This window comes from Vulpes lagopus, chromosome 7 (assembly GCF_018345385.1).
Source record: "Vulpes lagopus strain Blue_001 chromosome 7, ASM1834538v1, whole genome shotgun sequence".
Classification (NCBI taxonomy): Eukaryota; Metazoa; Chordata; class Mammalia; order Carnivora; family Canidae; genus Vulpes; species Vulpes lagopus.
In genome coordinates this window covers 76,046,743-76,067,157 of record NC_054830.1, presented here as the reverse complement: position 1 = coordinate 76,067,157, position 20,415 = coordinate 76,046,743, and the positions used below count along the sequence as shown (strand labels likewise).

General features: G+C 47.7%; 1 protein-coding gene and 1 long non-coding RNA gene across 6 annotated transcripts in view; one reads left to right on the top strand and one right to left on the bottom strand.

Annotated features, from left to right (window-relative positions):
• Positions 1 to 5,837, bottom strand: part of LOC121495925 — a 35,826-nt gene extending 29,989 nt beyond the window's left edge. For 4 of the 5 annotated variants that reach the window (XR_005989069.1, XR_005989072.1, XR_005989073.1 and 1 more), the window contains exon 1: positions 5,684 to 5,837. This is a non-coding gene — a long non-coding RNA (uncharacterized LOC121495925). Of the gene's footprint in view, positions 1 to 1,728; positions 1,854 to 5,683 lie in introns of those variants that run through there. The other variant, XR_005989071.1, reaches the window with a different exon arrangement.
• Positions 5,838 to 7,914: 2,077 nt separating this feature from the next.
• NR4A3 (nuclear receptor subfamily 4 group A member 3) overlaps positions 7,915 to 20,415 on the top strand; it is a 40,183-nt gene continuing 27,682 nt past the window's right edge. The window contains exons 1-5 of the mRNA XM_041764732.1: positions 7,915 to 8,370; positions 11,652 to 11,825; positions 14,131 to 15,182; positions 19,201 to 19,330; positions 19,785 to 19,957. Coding sequence (XP_041620666.1) covers positions 14,133 to 15,182; positions 19,201 to 19,330; positions 19,785 to 19,957 — 1,353 coding nt within the window. The 5' untranslated portion in view covers positions 7,915 to 8,370; positions 11,652 to 11,825; positions 14,131 to 14,132. The remainder of the gene's footprint in view (positions 8,371 to 11,651; positions 11,826 to 14,130; positions 15,183 to 19,200; positions 19,331 to 19,784; positions 19,958 to 20,415) is intronic.

The window sequence follows — 20,415 nt, the reverse complement described above, 5'->3', positions numbered from 1 at the left end:
TTTACAGAGCACCTACTCTGTGCTCAAGAACTGCTCCAAGTGCTCAATAAATTCATCCCCCAAAATAAGTATGTCCGAGATAATTTAAACAAAAAAATATTTTAAAATATTTTGAGATAACAGAAGCTTCTCTTAAATTTTTTTTTGAAATATGAAAAGGTTGGGGTGCCTGGGTGGCTCAGTCAGTTAAGCATCTGCCTTTGGCTCAGGTCATGATCCCAGGGTTCTGGAATGGAGCCCCACATCAGGCTCCCTGCTCAGCAAGGAGTCTGCTTCTCCCTCTCCCTCTGCTCCTCCCCTACACTCATGCACTCTCTTTCTCTCTCTTTCTCAAATAAAAAAAAAATCTTTAAAAAAATATGAAAAAGTCATTAAAAAGTCAAATGACAGTTCTAAAATGCTATGAAACTATATGGTAAATAGATTTCAATTTTTATCCAACTTTTTCTATTATCTTAAAAGAGTGAAAATAGTGACTTAATATGTGAATTTAAAATAAGACAATCATTCTCAGAAATTAGAAATAATGAAGTTTGTTTCAAATTTACTAAACTTCAATAGGATAAATCTTTAAAATGTAGCTTTCTATTCTCATCACTACAATCGATAAAACAGGAAAACATAACTGGAAAAGGGAACTAATTCAGAACAGATGTCAGGGAGGAATTTTTCCAGTAGTGAACTATAAACATGCAGAATAAATACTGGAAAATGTATTATGGTAAAAAAAAAAATCAGAATCAGTTACTAATTACATGATCTAAGCAGGAAACCAGATACCTAAATATGTAGAACAGGCACTTAAAAAATAGCTCTAAATTAATGGACAAGACATGTTTTTACTTTCCAAACCTCAGATAATACATAAACCTGCAATGTGTTAAAATGCAGGTATTTCTCAAAGTCTATAAAGTTGGCTCTTATTTATCCAAAAAGATGTATCCAACTGCATATGTAACAAGTTTGCAAACAGAATTTATTGTATTCTTCCTGCTTGATGTGCTAATATTTTTTCAACCTAATACCTAGTACCTACTTGGTATTTTTCTTTTGACCAGCCTTCTCAATATTTCACCCTACTTATTTACACTCTGCAAAGAGATATAAAGACTTACAACTCCACCATCACCAGTCATTCTCCAGGAAAAAAAACAAAAAGGACAGTTATTCTTTGGTTGCTACATCTAAGAAGAAATGGTTTATGCCTAGCATGCAGTGAGGATCAGAAAGGAATTGAAACAAACAACACTATCCATTCCAATGAAAGTTTATTAATTTGTATGAAGTCAATTTGTTACTCATCCATATTCAAATGAATGTACAAAAACAAACTCCATAGCTAAATATAAAATGACTTTTGGGCTATCCAGGTTTCTGCTTGTTTCTACTTTATGGGTAGAAGGCTGTGATACCAGCAGGAGATTAACTCTCCCAGGCCACCAAGATCCTACTCAATAGCTACAATTAATTATCAAGCAGGCCAAAGCAGTTTAATATTACTACTATAAGCACATGTTACATACAGGCTGTTGAGCCTACTGACTACAGCAACCAGGTTGCGACAGGAGACCAGAGCAGAGCTGACTCGTGATTCACAATACTTAACTGGCCTAAAAATCCATTCAACTTCAGAACCTGAAAGATCCTGAAAGGTCATAAAGTGAGCCCAACAATGTCATTTTACAGATGATGATATCAAGGCTCCTAAAAAAAGCTTAATAAACTTACCCAGGGTTGGACAGCTTCATGGCAGCAAAGCGAGACCCAGGCCTCTGAGAAGCAATCTAGTGCTCAGTGAAATACAGCATCTAACTCTTGGAAAATATGCTGAAGCAACTGAAGTACATGTGAGGCAATCTTTTTTTTTTTTTTTTTTCAGAGTTGAGTAATAAGAAAAAGGGTGATGTGGTTATATTTGGAAAGAGATATTAACTTCATCTATCATTTCTAGCTAAAATGAAGATCTTATTTTATAGGTATACATGATATTCCGAAGTGATTGATCACACAGGAGTAGTAACTTTTCTCCCCCAAAACACTGTGGTCTTTCAGAGTTTACCAGCAACTGGGGGCTAACATGACTAAGAAGTAAACACTCTTTTAAAACTCACTGCAAGTCTGTTGTTTACTAACAGGCAAAAAAGAAAAAAATAGTCAATGATATTTTAAAATATTATCAGCACTTATACTATTAAATAATCTTTCTCAGTTTTTACTCTTTCTAAAATCTTCCATAACTTAGAAAGTCTTCCCTGATCTATTATATTACTTTTTCCTTTTAAAGTAAATTTTAATAAGTCACACAGGCCTCTCTCTAAAACTTCCAACAAATATGATTCCAAAATCTCTTTGTCTAATTTACTTCTGCATATATATGATGTCACACAAATCTAGTTAAATATATTTTTGAAGAGGTAGGAAATGAACAAATTTTTATATTTAACATTATACACAGATTATTTTTACACAGATGTTAAGAGTTCTCAATTTTCTAAACTTTAAGAAATTTTTCCAAAAGACGAGATTACATTTCCTAGCCTAGAACATCCAGTTCATCACTGAGAAAAAGCAGTATAAGAGAAAGGGCAAACAGAAGAATAGAAAGGGTAGAATAAGAATCAAACCAAAGTCTAGCAGGAAAAAAAAAAATTCATAGCAAATCTTCCGACACAGATATAACAGGTACAAGCTAAACTGCAGTTTCCTTTTATCACCATGCAACTAACTGTCTGGGCTTGTAGCAGGCACCTTGAAAAGGTATCTTCAATCAGGACAAGTCAAAAGTTGAGGTTAAAAAAAAAACAACAACTAACATATGATCTCATTTATATCCATTCATGCCAAGAATCTCCTAATCCATATAATTTGTTACTTATATTATGGTTGCTCTCTAGTATATTCAAATTTATAAGGGGGAAATATTTTTTGGAGATATATTATCTATGTTAAACTTAGGTGCCACAGAAATTTCAAAGATGTATGAAGCATGTTTCTGAGCTTATAGCTTGACAGGGGAATAAACTATGGACACAAAAGCACAAAAGGAAAGCAGTAAAAATAAGAACTCTATAAAAGACTAAAACATAATCTGAGTTCATTTCTTGAGCCAGTTTTACAGAAAAGATAAGATTTCAATAAGCAGGGGAAAAGGAAAGACGGGAATGCCATACAAAGGAAAACCATGAACAAACGTGAGAAGGTGAAAAGATGTTTGAATAACAGTAAAGATACCATAAAACAGGGAAATTCTGTGGAAATAAAGAAGCCAAGATGTGGAGAGCTTGGGGTTTTACTCTGAAGACAATATCCAGCTGCTGAAGACTTCTGAGCAATGACAGACTTGATAGGAAAGACATGGTATGCAGGCAGATTAGACATAGTACTACAGTAGTCCCATGTTCCTGAGCCCAGAACACTTAAGTTTGTAAGTCAATGTCAGCTTGCAGTTACCAAACTTCATGTATATATTTATTTATATATATTTATGTGTTTAAATATATATTTATATTATACATTATATTTATATTATATATGTACATACATGTATACATAACATAGAACTTCTACAGTGATTCTAGAGACTTGGACTTACACAATTCTTTCATTTTTCCTTCCTATTTTCACCTTAGGTAACAACTTCTGGCTTGGAATTTTTATTTCACCTTTCCCTGCCCAATCTTTGCATTAGTAAGACTCATCCTCATTCTTTGTGTATTAGCAAGATCAACAACGTTATATATTATTGCTTAATCAGAAGAGCACTTAAAGCAATTTTTTCAATCCCATTTTGTTAAAGCAATTGTTTTCTATCACACACAATAAACTTCCCTCAAATTTCATATTTTATTTTCCAAGAGAAAGAGCACTTTTTTTTTTCTTGCAGACTACACCTAGGAAACCGAAACAAAATGAAAGGTTATTTATTATCCAGTGAATCTGTAATAGTTACTTCATAGAGTTTTTAACAGATTGGCTGCCATAAGTATCATGAAAACAGAAACTAACTGCTTTCTTTGCTTTGTGTGTGTAAACTAGGCCACACGTGAATGCCCCTCTTCTAGAAAAAAGACCGAACCAGGTAAGTTTTCAACATTTCATAGATTAAGGTCGTCTCATTCTGTTTGATTTCCCAAAAGAAGAGCTCTCATTATAAAGTATTAAGTTTCATTTAATACAAAATAGTCATCGGAAAGGTAACTTAGATTGCTGAAAGTCCTATTACATATGCCTTACAGAATATGAATGTGTGATTCCCAGTAAATCAAACTTATGAAAAGGTACAGAACAATAGATGGTAACTAAAAAAAAAAAAAAAAAAGAAAGAAATAAAGGAAAAGAAGAGAAGGATTCATTTTGTTTGAAGAATTGCACAGGTTTAGGGACCCAGGATTAAGGAGAGGATGGTGTCCCAGTTTGCAAGAGAGCCTTGTCTCTGCTTCCATGACTTTCCATTTGAGTGCAAAAATGTTGCCACTTATCAGTGACCACTGGAACCTCTCCAACAGGCAGTCCAGCTTCCTACCCAGAGGAGCACTAAGCCAGCTGATTGGCTCAGGGCAATCAGACAACAGCCCTCAGCCCAGCAGCAGTCAAGGAACAAAGATTGGCGACCTGATACTCAGGAAGGAAAGGATGCAAACGAGGCGAGGGGTGGGGGAAAAGCACAGAATCAACCAATAGAGACGTCCTGAAAGACCCACTCAAATAAAGAAATGCTTATACCTGGAGATATTTGGCCAGGGATGGATTTTTCTTTTTTTTTTTTTTTCCTTTTTTTTTTTTTTTAAGGTAAACAAGGATAAAGGTTTAAAACCGTCACTGGAGGAGCCTAATTCATATGAAAACACTTGGTAGCTGCTTCACAACTACCTTGAGTGGGCAAGGGGCCTTTTTATATACTAACGTTTGGAAAATGGAGTTTATTCAATAAATCCATCAAAAGATATCCTGTTTCCTAAAAACTGTACCTAATTTTAGGGTTCCTGCCTCACAGTGATTCCAGTTCTGCGTGAGATTTCAAACTGAAGAGGTACCGGGTGGGGTGCAGAGCTCATGAAATTTTTACAGCATGGAAATAAAAAGTATTTTTAAACCTTCTAAGGGGTGAAGAATTAGACAAGAAGCAATACGTGGAAACTGTCAAGTGCTTCTCTACACACACACACCCACCCACCCACCAGATACCATCGCAGCCGGGTAGGGGAGTCTCCCTCTCCTTGCCTGACAGCTTCACTTTCTTTGAGGTCTCGAGCTGGTGATCACACTGGCCCGTCATGGTATTTTCAGTTAACAAAGCAGTTACTCAACAGGGGAAAAAGCCACAAAGGAGCAGAGCAGCTGCTGCTGCACCCGTGATGCAAGTGCAGGATGAGCCCCGGGCCGCCACCGCCGCCTCGGCTCCTCCGTGACGTCCGGGAGGGGTATCCCCGGCTCTCAGGAAGCGGTGGCCGCGGGCGGCTCCGCCCCCACGCGACTCGGGGTGGCCGGGCCGCGCGCGCCAGGGCTGCCCCGCGAGCTGGCAGGCGGCTGCGCTGCGCTGCGCTGCGGCTGCGGCTGCGGCCGGCCGGCACCTGCGCGCGCACCCCGCGGGCCGCGCACCCCGCCGCCGCGCCCGCGCCGCGCCCTCTGCGCCCGGCCCGGCCCGGCCCGCGCCCCCTCGCTCCCGAGGCTCTCACCCACTCACCCCGACCCCCTGCGCGGAGCCTGGCCCAGCGCCGCCGGTCACTAGACGGGGTCGAGCCGGGTCCAAGATGGCGACTCCGCCCCCGCCCCCTCCGCACCCCGGCGGGGTCAGGGCGCCCCCTCACGCGGCGCGCTCGCGCCCGGGGCCCGGCTAAAAATACCCGGGCTCCACTATATTTGGTTCGGCCGGATCCCGGCGCGGCCGCGCGCGCTCGGCCCCGCCCCCCGCGCCGCGCCCCGCCCCCCGCGCCGCGCCCCGCCCCCTGCGCTCCGCCCCGCGCAGCACTGAATGGAGAAAGGGGCGGGGGTGACCGAGGGGAACCTACTCCGCTATCTGCGGCGCGCGCCGGCGGCGAGGCCCGGCCAACCGCCCAATTTAGTAACATCGCCTGCGTCAATCACGCGCCTCCTGTGCGTCAGCGCCGCGCGGCTCCAGGTCCTGCTCCCCTCCCCCCCCCCCGCCCCCCCCCCCCCCGCCACCACCAGCCTTTGAATGGATACAATGTAGCAGCGCCCTCCTTCCTTCCGAGACTGGATTGGAACCCGCGGCGGTGCTCAGGCTCCGCTCCCCTCCGCCGGGTCAGCTCTCCCAGCATCCTCCCTCCCACGGTCTTCTCTCCACACCACCCTGCCTGAAGTGGAAGTGGGAGTCGAAGAAATATATCCGTGTCGTATATAGAAATAATATTAGTTTTGTTTTCAAGTTTCTGGCGCTAACTCGAACCTTCCATTCTGAACCGCAGGCTGTCGACAGTAGGATCCTCTCCCACCCACCCCCCGCTGCAAAACACACACACACACACAGACACATGCAAACACTGGGACGTGTCAAAGAAATAGAATATCACATGTGATTTAAGCGGACCGCATGGAGACCATGCCTGTCTGCGACGTTGCACTCAACTATTTTATCCCCCTTAAGAATTCATATCTGAGAGAGGTTGCTTTTCACTCAGCTGCACTTTGGAACTAAGAGACAGACTTTAACTTTGATAAATTTGTGTTTCTGTTTGCAGCAAGAAATTCACACTTAAATTCATCATTTCCAGGAAGAAATTGCTCCCCTTCACACAGTCGCCCAAGCTTTCAGCACACCATTTCATGACAAATGTGTCCCAGTAGAAGAGAGCAAATCCCATGGCGAGGAACTGACTAATAAATCCTGTTGATTGATTTCGAAATGTTTAATTTGGGAGATTGGAGGGGGGGGGCAACCATGAAAAAGTGAAAGTGCGAGCTGAGATTTCCATTTCTGCAGGGTGGGGGGGGGGAATGATTTGCAACAGTCAGACCCGGTCAGCTGTTCAACACGTGTGTGTTTGTTTTACACACATTAAGTAGTTTCTGCGGCAGCGCGCACGTGGATGATGGATGTGCACTGAGTTGGCTTATTGTGGGTCCAGTTAGGAAATCCACACCTTAGCATAAAGAAATAAAACCTTATCTTCCCGGAGGCATCTGCATCCCTGTGCGAAACACGCACTCAGCAAATGATGCGAGGAGGAGATGGATTAGCCTAGACGCTGCGGGCCAGCGAGACTTAAACAGCCTTGGAACTGTTGCTTGAGGAAAGCGCAGCTGCATGCACCTCGGAGAGTCTTCGGGCCGGTGCCTGACTCCTGCACCGGCTGCCAGGTCACTCGGAGAAGCTGGCTGGCGGAGCCTTCCCTTTCGGAAGAGCTGTCCTCTCCCTTACCCCCTCGCCCTGGCTCCGTGCCTCGGGGCAGCCTCGGAGGCGCGCCAGCCGCACTCCTCCAACACTACTCCACCCGAGCCTGACAGCTGGGCGGTCCCGCCTGACCCGCGGGCGGGCCGCTGCACCCTCCGGCAGACTCGCGCCCTGGCGAGCAGCGCCGCTGCAGAGGGGTTGGCGGCTCGGCTCCCCAAGGCCCCCCTGCCGGGCTTGGCCGCGCGGCGCAGTTTCCATTGTGCAGCCGGGAGAATGGTCCGGGAACGCGCGCGCGCACACACATGCACACACACGCACACACACACACACACACACCCTCCCTCGCACACGCGGAACCGGCTGGGCCAGGGGAGGGAGGAGGAGGGTGACGTAGCGTCCCATGGCGTCACATTGACGTCTCGCATTCCAGGCACTCTATGGAGAGGCCGCTAGGGCTCCTGTGGCATAAATGACGTGCCGAGAGAGCGAGCGAACGCGCAGCCGGGAGAGCGGAGTCTCCTGCCTCCCGCCCCCCACCCCTCCAGCTCCTGCTCCTCCTCCGCTCCCCACACACAGACAGGCTCACACCCGCTCCCTCACTCGCACACACAGACACGCGCGCACACAAGCTCCGCACACACACTCCACTCTCTCCCGCGCGCTCACACCCCTCTCGCCCTGCGCCCTTGCCGGTGCAGAGCCGCGCGGCAGCCGGACGCCCCTCCCGGACTCACTTTGCAACGCTGACAGCGCCGGCGGTGGCCTCGGAGGTGGGAACTGCGGCGGCATCCTCCCCCCGGGTCGTGGCCGCAGCCGGGACGCCCGCGGAACCCCTCGCCGGCACTCTCCCATGAGTCGGGATCGCAGCATCCCCTGCCAGACGCTCACCGCCTCCGGGAGCCGCTGGGCCGGTTCGCGGCAGCCCTTCCGGGACAGCAGCTGAGACTCCCCCCCCAGTGCAGATTTCGGGGCAGCTCTCTAGAAACTCGCTCTAAAGACGGAACCGCCACAGCACTCAAGTACGTATGAGATTCGCCCAGTGAATTGGGGGACTTGCTAAAAAGTTGGCGCGCTGGGAAGCGTCGCTCCTGAATTGACAACTTTGAGTGTGGGTTGTTTTTTTTTTTTTTTTTTTTTTTTTTTTTTTTTTTTTTTTTTTTCTCCCCCTCGCCTCCTCGCTCCGGCTCCGCTCGCCGAGCGGCCCGGGGGGTTCTGATCCGAAACTTTTCCCCTGTAGCGGGCCCGCGGGGACCTCTGGAGCTCGTGGGATTCCTCCCCCAACCCGAAGAGGCGAAAAGCCTCTAACAAAGAGGAGGACCGGGATTTGTTCAGTAGCAGCTCCAGCGATGTAATTCAGGGTATTTCGGCTCTAGTTGTCATGGTAATGATGCTCTCGGCGGCGGCGGCGGCGGCGGCGGCAGGGAGTTGCAGCTCCGCTGATGAACGGCAGTAATTTTCCTGCCTTTTAACTAGGATTGAAAACAGGGGCTCCGGTGGGTCCAAGTTAATACACCTAATGGTGGCTCCCAGCCGGTTGACTCGGGGGAAGCTGGAGAGGGAAGGGGCCTGGGCAGCGGTGGTTGGAGTTTGCAAAGGCGCTCGGATGATCTCTGGAAAGAGGGCGTAATTGTAGGAATGTGGCTTTATTGTATTGAAATGAGCCTGGGGCTCCACTAGGCACGTCTGCCTGGCGTAGCCTACTTGCCCGTGTGCACTTTTCCCTTCAGAGGTAATAGGGTGTAATTGCTGACTCCCGAGCCCGGCCACGCGTGGGGATCGTGTTCCTTTCCTTCGGGCCTTGGCTTGGTGTGGGAATGTTTTACTCTTAAGTGACGGAACTCGCGCTTTTGGAGAAGTTGCTCCGAGCGTTTTACTCTTAATAAAAATAAATGAAAGTTCTCGGTGCTGCGGGGAGAGCGGTTATGAGAGCGCAGCCTGCGGACAATGACTTCCAAAGGCACCTCCCGAGCCGGTTGGAAGCTTGGGTCAGGACTAAGAGAGAAAGCGTTTGTCCCCTGATTCTAAAGGACGTTCCTGGAGATTGCCTTTTATTTAATGCCTTCGGATTCGTCAGAGGGAAGAGCTGCAAGGAGTTTGGTAATCAGAAATGTCGGGCTGTCATCCCAGAGCTTTAGGGTGCCAGGAGACAGAGGTAAAGGGCAAATCCGTCCTGAATCTTCTATTCCCACGATGGAGAAATATTTTACAGAACTGAGTTGGGGAAGCAAAAAGCTGCCCAACGCGGCCACTGGGCACAATGAATGAAGTCAGAGTTCCCTCGACTTATCTTACCTGTGCGAGGTGCTCCTAGCGTGAATATCAAAGACGCCTCCTCGGGCCAAGCCACCTGCACGCCGGCTCCCTCCCCACCCCCCACCCCCCGCACCCACCCACTCCCTTCCCCGCGACCGCGCGCGCTCGCAGAAATTCTCCCCCGCGGTTTGTCTCCTCTCCCTCGGTCTTTCTGAGAATCTCTGTCTTTCCCTTTCTGTCGGTCTCTCCTTCACTCCTACGGCCCCCGCCCAACCTCCGCCCCCGCTCCCCAGGGTTGGAAACTCCGCGGAGGAGCCCCGGTCACAATGGTGCGTTTCACGGTTTCCTCCACACACTTCACCACGGGGAGGGGAACATGGGGGTGTTCCTTTCGTCTGCCCACGAGAAAGAAAGGAGCTTTGACAGAGGTGGTTATTTCTACCTAATTTACAACCCCAAGGCTCGGTGCTCCGGCCCCGGCGGCCGCGAGCGGGAGCGGCAGAACGTGTTTCCAGGCGCGGAGGCTTTGCCTAGGTAACCGGCCATGGGAGTGGGCGGGGGGGGGCGTGGGGCTCTTGGCTCGGCTGTAGGGAACGTGGTGTGGCTCTTTCCCGCGAACACCCGGCGCTCGAGGGGAGCCCTTGCCTAGAGGAGACTCAACCCTCACCCGGCGGAGTCAGAGGCCGAACCTCGGAGAAAGGACCCGGGGGAGGGCAGGAGTGAGGGCACCTACTGCAGGAGGTGCTGGGAGGGTGCTGGAGACCTGTACTGAGAATTCGGGGCGGACGGGAAGCTCCTGCTACAGCCGTGGGAAGATCCGCGCGTGCTTGCGCTACAGCGAGCGCAAGATTTCCGTAGGATCATCTGGGGCAGGGCAGGGGCTGGGGGTGGCAAGGGAATCCCCCGTTTCCTGGCTTTCGAGGGCTTACCGGACCTGGGGGTTCCGATGTCCCCTCCCTCTCTTCCTTCGGGCAAGCCCCTGGCGCAGGGGCGGCGGGGGACGAAACTTACACGCCCCTCTCGGCCCGCGCACCCCCGAGATTTTTGGGGGTTGTGTTTTGTTTTTGGGGTTGTTGTTTTTTTTTTTTCGGTTTCATGTTCCCAAGCCTCAAGATATGAACGGGTCCAGGCAAAGAGGGCGCTGTAGGCCAGAGTTTGGGGCAGCGGATCCTTTCCCCCGAGGCCCGCCGAGCTGCGCTTCCAGCTACAAAGTTTCGCTGAGCCTGGGCGCAGAGACGCTCGCCCCGGAGCCGCGCTCGGCGCCCTCCGGAATGTGCCCCCTCGGGGCCGCGGGATGGCCCCGAGCCTCGAAGTCGCCCACCCTCAGGGATACCTCCTGCTGGGTGCAAGGGGCCTCCCTCCGCCCACCCTACCAGCCTGGAACTCCAACTGCCTTGTCCCCTTGTCTCCAGCGCCGGCCTGTTTCTACTGTGCCCTTTTGTTTGCTTGACCCCTGGCCCCCGAAACTCGCGGCTAATAGAAGCGAAGCTCCATTAGCATTTAGAATGAAAAGCGCAGACTTTCTTAATTCCTCGGGGCATTCACACATTCGTTCCGGACCTGGTGCATTTCCTATGCAACGTGTAAATTCTGTATTTGGGGAGGAGGGGGGACGGGCAGTGGAGTTGGAAAATGCGCCCTCACTGACCACTCGAATTCCGTCGAAACTCTTCCTCAGGTGCTCCTTCTTTGGTTTTCCTGACTTAGCGAGCTCAGAGCCAATTGTGGGGACAGAGAGATCAATTGCTGGGCGATGACAGGATGCACGTATTTTTAGCCTAGGTTTGGGTGCCACAAAACGGTGGTGAGCGCAGTGGGTGCCTGACAACCTTTCTGTGGCTCCCCCCAAGGCGGCTGGTCGCTTCTTGCCCAGGGACTCCGTTCACCTTAAGAACTGCTTCCTTACCCTTTTAATGCTTTGTAATCAACGTAGCATTCATAGAGACCCCCTACCAAACCACCCTCTCCTGATAACGCCCAGCCCAGGCCAGGACGACCACCAGCCTGGTCTCACTTTGAGCTCTGTCCTCTCTCCCGGTGCCCGCAGAGCCTACTGCGGAAGAGCGCAGTCCGGCAAGCCCTAGCCCTGAGCCTGGACCCTCCGCGGAGCCAGGCAGCACTGCCACCGCTTCCCCTCGCCGGACGTCTCCGCCTCCTACCCTCTCAGCCTCCGCTGGAGAGACCCACAGCCCCACCATTCAGCGCGCAAGATATCCTCCAGGTAGGTCTAAAGGCGCGACCCCTCATTCCTTCCAAGTTGGGAGAGGTGGGGGTTGGGGGGAGCCACGCACCCAGCAGGCAGGCTGTTCAACTTGCGCAGGGCCAGGACAGTGACTGCTGGCCACGTATTTCACAGCACAGGTGGCTTCTTTGCACGAAGCTCCTCTGGATACCACACCCTGTTGCTACCTAGTGGAGCAGCCAGATTAAATTACGCGTTGCATTTTTCAAAAATATGTTTCCTAAGAAAAAAAAATGTAATACGCCAAGAGATTAGGATCTTTCTATACATTTTAATGTCTTCATTTTTGCTCTCCTTTTATATCCAGTTCATAAGTGTAAAAGTTATGGGATCGCTTTGAGCAATACAGGGCATTTATGTTTGTATAGAACCTAAATCATTTGATGCAGAAGTTTGGATTGTTGAAGCTCAGAGGAAAAGAGAAAAAGCATTTAAGCTGAAAACCAAGGAGTAAATTCGAGTTGGGCAAAAAGAGAGGATTGCAGGTTTGGCTTGTAACACCTCTTTATGCATTTCTTAAACAGATACCAAGTGCCTGGACTGTGTAGTCGCCAAAGATATGCATCTAAGTAGAACTTAGTACCAAGCAAACTCATATTCTAGCTGGAAACCTCAGAAAGACACAAGGAAGAGTAATACATAGGGATTGGCAAGGAAAGATGACAGAAGACTGATGGAGAAATCCTAGAGGGGCTGAAGGAAGGAGAATAGATGGAACATTGGGCTGGGCCGTGTTCTTTCTTTTAAATAATTAGCCTTTCATTTCACCCCAACAACAGGACAGCAGGATAACTAATCCTTGACCTTCAAACTAGTGTTTTTAAGGCCCTTCTTGGAAAGTGAAGGCTTGAACTGGCCTCTCCTTATCACTGCTTCTTCCAACAGGCCCTCATCACCTTTTTTCAAGTCAAGATTTCATCCCATACACGCATGACTCAATCAGATTTGGAAATGTGGGTAAGAGAAAGATGTCAAAGGAAATGTGAAGTACACACTTTTTTTTTTTTATTAGTCACATCTTCTATACCATAGACTCCAAACAGAGGTTAAGCACCTGCTGTTCCTTTGGTTCAGAAAAACCAACCACTAGCAACTGCCCATTTTATCATTTCTAGTTAGCCATAGAGAAAGGGAAATAATTAGATAAAATCAGATCCAGTAATTCTCAAAGCCTTCTCATCCAACTCAACCTCTCTGAACAATAATAAGCATCCTGGATACTAGTCCCTTTCGGGGGCTCAACATACAGTCAACTGGAAGAAAAACTAAACCTATTAAGGAACTGCTTTCTTTTGTAGAGGTACTAATTCTTCTGTCATAAGAAAATTTGTAGGCTAACTCACCTATTACAGTAGCTGTAAACTGTTGTCTTAAAACAGCCACTGATATATTTGATTAGTCAGAATTAGAATATATATATATATATATATATATATATATATATATATATATATATACTGTATATGGCAGAGACCACGTTTGGTGGGTGTTTTGTTGCAGCTGCTGATCTTTTTCTTTGCAGATGGCACAAACTCCCCCGAGTCCATTTCCTGGGCCTGTGTTCCCACCCCTCCACCTAGCTGGCTGAAGTCATCAACAGGGGTCCAGTTTGTGTAGGCTGTTAGCTGTGTTTGGAGAAATGGGGAGGGGGTGGGAGAAAGCGACCACAACGTGTGTGGGTGGGCTCAGTTGGCACTCATAAAATGTTAGAATGTCAGTCTCCCTTGGCCAGTTAGTCCCACGTAGGACATCCTTTTCTTTTCTTTTCTTTTCTTTTCTTTTCTTTTCTTTTTTAACTAACTCATAGATTGCTAAATCAGTGTGTGTGAGTTGGGGGACCAGTGGCCTCTTTCCCCCCCAAAAAAAATAAACTAATGGAGCATTCCCTGGTATCTTTATGTCCTCCCAACTTGTGGCTGAGACCATCCCCAATTAGTTTACAGGGCTCAAAACCGCTCTGTCAAAACATCACTGGGCTCATGGAGGAAGGAATCCAATTTCCCCAGATCTGGTGAAGAACAAGGGCAAGGGAAGGAAGGTGGGCAGAGGCCCCCAGGAAGCCTGCTTTTGGCATCTGTGGCCCCTTTGACAGTCTGTCAGGGATTCTGCTTTCCTCCCAGGGAAGACAATGAGTATGAAGCTTTTAAGTCTAAGCTACCAGGGGGAGGGGAAAGATGTCACTTCCTCTCCCATTTTCCAGATTAGGGAGCAGTGAATCCAGCGCTACCTGTCCGCTAGGAGAGAGTGCTGGCTTGACTCTGAGACCCTGTTCCCTGTCCTGCAGATATGCCCTGCGTGCAAGCCCAGTATAGCCCTTCGCCTCCAGGTTCCAGTTATGCGGTGCAGACCTACGGCTCGGAGTACACCGCGGAGATCATGAACCCCGACTACGCCAAGCTGACCATGGACCTGGGCAGTACCGAGATCACGGCCACCGCCACCACGTCCCTGCCCAGCTTCAGTACTTTCATGGAGGGCTACTCGAGCAACTACGATCTCAAGCCCTCCTGCTTGTACCAAATGCAGCCGTCGGGGCCGCGGCCCTTGATCAAGATGGAAGAGGGCCGGGCGCACGACTACCACCACCACCACCACCACCACCACCACCACCACCAGCACCACCAGCAGCCGCCGCCGCAGCCGCAGCCGCCGCCGCCGCAGCCGCAGCCGCAGCCGCAGCCGCAGCCGCCGCAGCCGTCCATCCCGCCGCCGTCCGGCCCGGAGGACGACGTGCTGCCCAGCACCTCCATGTACTTCAAGCAGTCCCCGCCGTCCACCCCCAGCACGCCCGGCTTCCCCGCGCAGGCGGGGGCGCTGTGGGACGACGCGCTGCCCGCGGCGCAGGGCTGCATCGCCCCCGGGCCGCTGCTCGACCCGCCCATGAAGGCGGTGCCCGCGGTGCCCGCGGTGGCCGGCGCGCGCTTCCCGCTCTTCCACTTCAAGCCGTCGCCGCCGCACCCGCCCGCGCCCAGCCCGGCCGGCGGCCACCACCTGGGCTACGACCCGACGGCCGCCGCCGCGCTCAGCCTGCCGCTGGGGGCCGCCGCCGCCGCCGCCGCCGCCGCCGCCGCCGCCGCCAGCAGCCAGGCCGCCGCGCTCGAGGGCCACCCGTACGGGCTGCCGCTGCCCAAGAGGGCGGCCGCGCTGGCCTTCCCGCCGCTCGGCCTCAGCGCCTCGCCCACCGCGCCCAGCCTGCTGGGCGAGAGCCCCAGCCTGCCGTCGCCGCCCAACAGGAGCTCGTCGTCGGGCGAGGGCACGTGCGCCGTGTGCGGGGACAACGCCGCCTGCCAGCACTACGGCGTGCGCACCTGCGAGGGCTGCAAGGGCTTCTTCAAGGTGAGCGCAGCGCCGCCGGCGCCCCCGGCCCCCGCCCCGTGCCACCGGCCTCCTCCGCCACCGGCCTCCTCCGCCACCGGCCTCCTCCGCCACCGGCTCGGGGAGCAGCCCCCCCCCCAGGGGTCCCACCCCTCCCCTTCCAGGACAGCAGCCCTGCTTTCTGTGCGTCCCGCAGCCCTACCTGAACACCTTCACACCCACCCTCCCAGGGGCCGTTAACCAGGCCAGGATGGACTTCGGGGAGCCGTGAGCTTCCCGACTTGGCTCTCTTTATACCTTATGAGCATTTTGCTGGACAGAGCAGATTCTCAAAAAGGATCCCTGCCCCCGCCCCCCAAAAAAGGCAGAAGCCCCATTGTATTCCTTCCCTGTCCATGCAGGGTGTCTGAGGGGATGGGGGTCTGTGTGCCACGTCCTGGGTATTTGTATCTCATTCAATCCTCGTATAAGAGCTGGGACGCTAGAATCAGATCTGAGCTGGAACTCTGGCCACACGGTAGCTCTTCTTATTAGCAGTATACTGAAGGTAGCTGCTAATTATCCTTGTTTCACAGATGAGGAGGGGAGGCTCAGAGAGGTTATTCAAGTTACACCGAGACACACTCAGAGTGCGATGGAGGCAGGAAGCCAACTCATGTTTGCATGATCCCGAAGTATAGACCCTCTTCACAGGTCTGCAACTGCAGAATAGACAGGAGCAACTGGCTGGGTGCCGTTTGAGGCAGCTCGCTCTGTAGAAGATAGAAGCTGGGGTCTCACCAGTTTGCTCCAACTCTGTGCCACACACAGTGAGGTGTAGACGCGGTTCCTTATATCATAGACGCAAAGGAGAATTTTACAGTGGGAGGGTCTTCAGCCTCCCCAATATCTTATCCCTCAAGGTGAAGCCTAGGAAGAGAAGCCTTGTGCATTCTAGAAATGGTGATTTAGTGGCATGTTTGGCAGTTCCAGCTGGTTACTTTCAACATTTGAGGTCAGTGCTCCTTCTTTCTACTGTTTTTTCTTTTTTTTAAAAAAAAAGATTTTATTTATTTATTCATGAGAGACAGAGGGGGGGCACAGAAACAGGCAGAGGGAGAAGGAGGCTCCACGCAGGGAGCCCAACATGGGACTCGATCCCGGTTCCCCAGGATCATGCCCTGGGCGCAAGGCGGCGCTAAAGCACTGAGCCACCTGGGATGCCCTCTTTCTTTCTACTGTTGAGGTGGAAGAGGCCTTGTTCTCTTGCTGCTCTACTTTTGCTATTGACTTCCAGAATTCTAAAGACACTTAATTCTGTGCCACCCTCCCCACTCCCTTGGCCATTATCTCTGGCATTTGCAAACCCACAAATGTTCTCCCACAAAAACCACTCCCTAGACTCCAGGGCTGGGCAGGGTGGAGGGAAAGGGGAAGCTAGGTGCTGATTGGGTAACTGGTATTTGGGAGACCAATAGGATACATCTGGGAATGTGCTAAAATTGGACTCAGAACACTCAAAAAGGAGTCCTTTGATCTGTCACCTACCAATCTATGAGGTTGAACGTGATCTGTCTTTCTAGGCTTCCGTTTTTCAATCCGATGAATAAAATTCAGAGAAGGGCTATGAGTATTAAATTAGACAAGACAGTTATGAATGCACTTTATAATCTTTAAAGGGCCATAAAACAGTCGTTCATTATTAAATGAAAACTACAAAGTATTTACTAAAATGCACATGTATGTGGATTGGTATACCTACCAGCAAGCATCAGTTATTTTTGATCTGGGATTAGGAATCATGCCATTAATTAACTTCTGCAGATAAAGGAGAAAAATGCTTGTGGAGAGACTTTGCAATATGTCTAGTGCCATATAGGAGTTATGCAGAAGTATGATGTTTTAAATGCAGAACCCTCAGTTTAGCCATTTTTTTTTTTTCTGTCTGAACTGCTCAAGCTTTACCAGGGTTCTTTCCAAGTTAACCGCATTCCCGTAGCAGATTTCATTTTCACAGTATTTCAGTGGAAATGCTGAAGGGCAATGAAACAGGCAGCCAAAAAAGGGTAAAAGAAAGAAAAACAATTAAGAGAAGTACGATTAAGCCACAAATATAATCACCTCTGAATAATTGAGAGTTAACCAAAATACAGGACTGGTAATACATTCCTAGTCTAGAAATGTCAATTAAGTGTTCCCCAACAGCATCCCTTTTCTGCAGCAATGCCTTGAAAACAAATCTATACTTGAAAGGGTGGGGGTAGGATGGGGGAGAACCACCCCACAGATCTGTTAATTAAAGGAACAGGAGCAGGTTTTACCCAGTGGCTTTCTACCATTAAATTGAATTCTTTAAAAATGTGACATGAAGTGCAGTTAATGATGGGAATTCAGTGATTGAACCATAACGATCTCTCCCTGTCCTTAAACTGTGCAGGCACACACAACTGTGGGGAAGGCTTCAGGTTATTGGGAAAATGTATACCTGAAGCAAAATGCCACCAGCACTCAAATTGGCATATAGCCTTGAGGATGATGGCAAGAAACAGAGTTTTAGAAATTACTGCATGTCCAATGAAAGAAGGCTTCATTCAGGAAACATAAGTTTCCTACCCTTACAGACTGTTGAGAATTTAAATGCTGGAAACTCAGAGATATGTTTGTGTTTGGGAATTTTGCATTTTAAACTAAATGAATCTGGCTTTGGTAGATTTTTAAAGTCATAGAAGCAGTTTAGAAACCATTTCCTAAAATGAAATTAAAAGGTGATAAGGTGAAAATGAATACATGGGGGTTGAGAATTGCTAAAAGTAAAAGACTAAAAGTAAATCTAGAATTTTGGATACAAAACAGATCACCAACCCAAATTATGTGGATTTCTTTCTTTTTTTCTTTCTTTTCTTTTTCTTTCTTTCTTTCTTTCTTTCTTTCTTTCTTTCTTTCTTTCTTTCTTTCTTAATGCAGCCCAGGCTTACCAAATAAATCCCAACTTTCTGCTCTATTTGGAGTTGTATAGATTCAGGTAATTTCTGAATAATTTCACCCTAAGTGGTGAATACACATCCGTTTGCACAAATGTCTTTAATTTTTTTTAAAAAAAATCATTTTTTAAAATCTTGAGCATAAAATATGCTTCATTATTTCTCCATGTGTCATTTTAAAATTATATGTGATTCTGAAGAATAAAACATCAATTTATATCCAAGTCTAAGGTTTATGATGTGTTGTTTACAATATGGCTATTTTGATATCTGTCTCAATAGTCGTTTATGAAATAACCTGTTAATGGGAATTTTTATTGAAAATTTATGGCTCTCATACTTCCTCCTTTCTTTCCTCTTTTTGTTTATTTGTTTTCAGTTGTTATAGCAGCTTTTAGTAACCAATTTTAAGATGTTGCTTTCAAAACTCAGAAATAACCAGTTGACCATACATATTCTCTTAAGAAAATATTCTCTTAATACATTTTATCTTAATATCCTAAAGATAAAATAAGTGATATAGGCAGATTAAGGATAGTGATTTTTTTTTTTTTTTGCATAAAGGCATTTCCTATATGCTTTAACTAGTCAAGTCCTGATTTTGCTTTTTATGATTTCATCTCTATTGGGGAACAAAGCCAGTTACTGTGATATTTGACTTATAATAGTGATAGCCAACAAAGTACATCCCAGATAATTTTGATTTTATTTTAATAAGGTCAGCAATAATCAGGGGAGTGGAACAAGTAGAAAATTGTTCCCAAAGGGATATTAAAAGTGGAGATAATCTAATCCTCCAAGGTATGATATGTTGACCTGGTAATTTCAGATATGATTTTATCATTCAGACTTGGGTGTCTCCTGAGACTTGCTTCAGAACAATCCGAGATGATTTTCATTGTCAGCAGCTAACACTAATAAAATTGTTTTTCCTGCAGGCTAGCGTGTTAGGAAATTAAATTTATCTAATTATACGAATTGCACTGTCGCTTTTCACATTGTAATTAAAATACATCTTGTCAGGTCCTACCTCTTTCCAGAAACTATTAGTTGACTATCTCTGTATTGTGTTTTCTCAGAGAACGGTTCAGAAAAATGCAAAATATGTTTGCCTGGCAAATAAAAACTGCCCTGTAGACAAGAGACGTCGAAACCGTTGTCAGTACTGTCGATTTCAGAAGTGTCTCAGTGTTGGCATGGTTAAAGAAGGTATGGATATAATGCTTTTTATTCAGCTTGCTTATACATATTCTCAGATATCACTGAAAAAAATGTTAATATTGACGTTGGGGTGGTGAATTTTCCTACTTTCCAAGATTTTACTTTTATGGTGTATATAACCACTTAAAAATAGCTGAGGACTACTTATTCTAATTTCTCAAAATCAATAGAGAGCTTGTGTACATACATCTCTGTTCTATTTAAGAAGGAGACTTTTAGGGCTAATTCATTACTAGATGTAAGTACGGGTGACTTTTATGCTGCTTGTTTCAACTCTCATTAAATCATTGTGTGGATATAATTCCAAACTTACTGCCACTTTTAAATGGTTGGTCTCGTTAATGATTGCTCAACTGTAATGTGTTTTGATTGCTTTTTGTGATTTATGGCTCTTCATGAATATCTTTGGAGACATTTTTTTCTTTTTTTCTTTTGGCATCAGTTGTCCGTACAGATAGTCTGAAAGGGAGGAGAGGTCGGCTGCCTTCCAAACCAAAGAGCCCATTACAGCAGGAACCTTCTCAGCCCTCTCCACCTTCTCCTCCGATCTGTATGATGAACGCCCTTGTCCGAGCTTTAACAGACTCAACACCCAGAGATCTTGATTACTCCAGAGTAAGTTTTATGATGTCCTGTTTTCAAATGATCAGGTGTCTGTTCATGATACTAGGAACAAGAGTTGATTGAATGACTTTGCGCCTGGCACTGTACTAAACAGTTTTCATACCTTCTCTATATTTCTCACTTCATTTAGCAATCCCGGTGCATCCATTGCACCAAATCATTTTTGCCTTATTGGATCTCTAAATGCCTTAACAAATGATCCTGACAGTGCTGCACCTGTCATACCATTGTTGCAGGACTCCTGGTGGTTGTGCCAATGAAAATGTGCACAGGTGAATTATAGTGTGTAGATTTCTTTCGTGGTTTAGAGGTAGTAACTACTGCTTTTTTCATATTGTGATCAAACCATCTGGGTGAGCCTCAAGTTATCCTTCAGCAGTTTATCCAGTTGTATCAGCACTGATTGACCTGCTGCTTATTCAGAGGGACTCGACCACTGATGGAGAGGA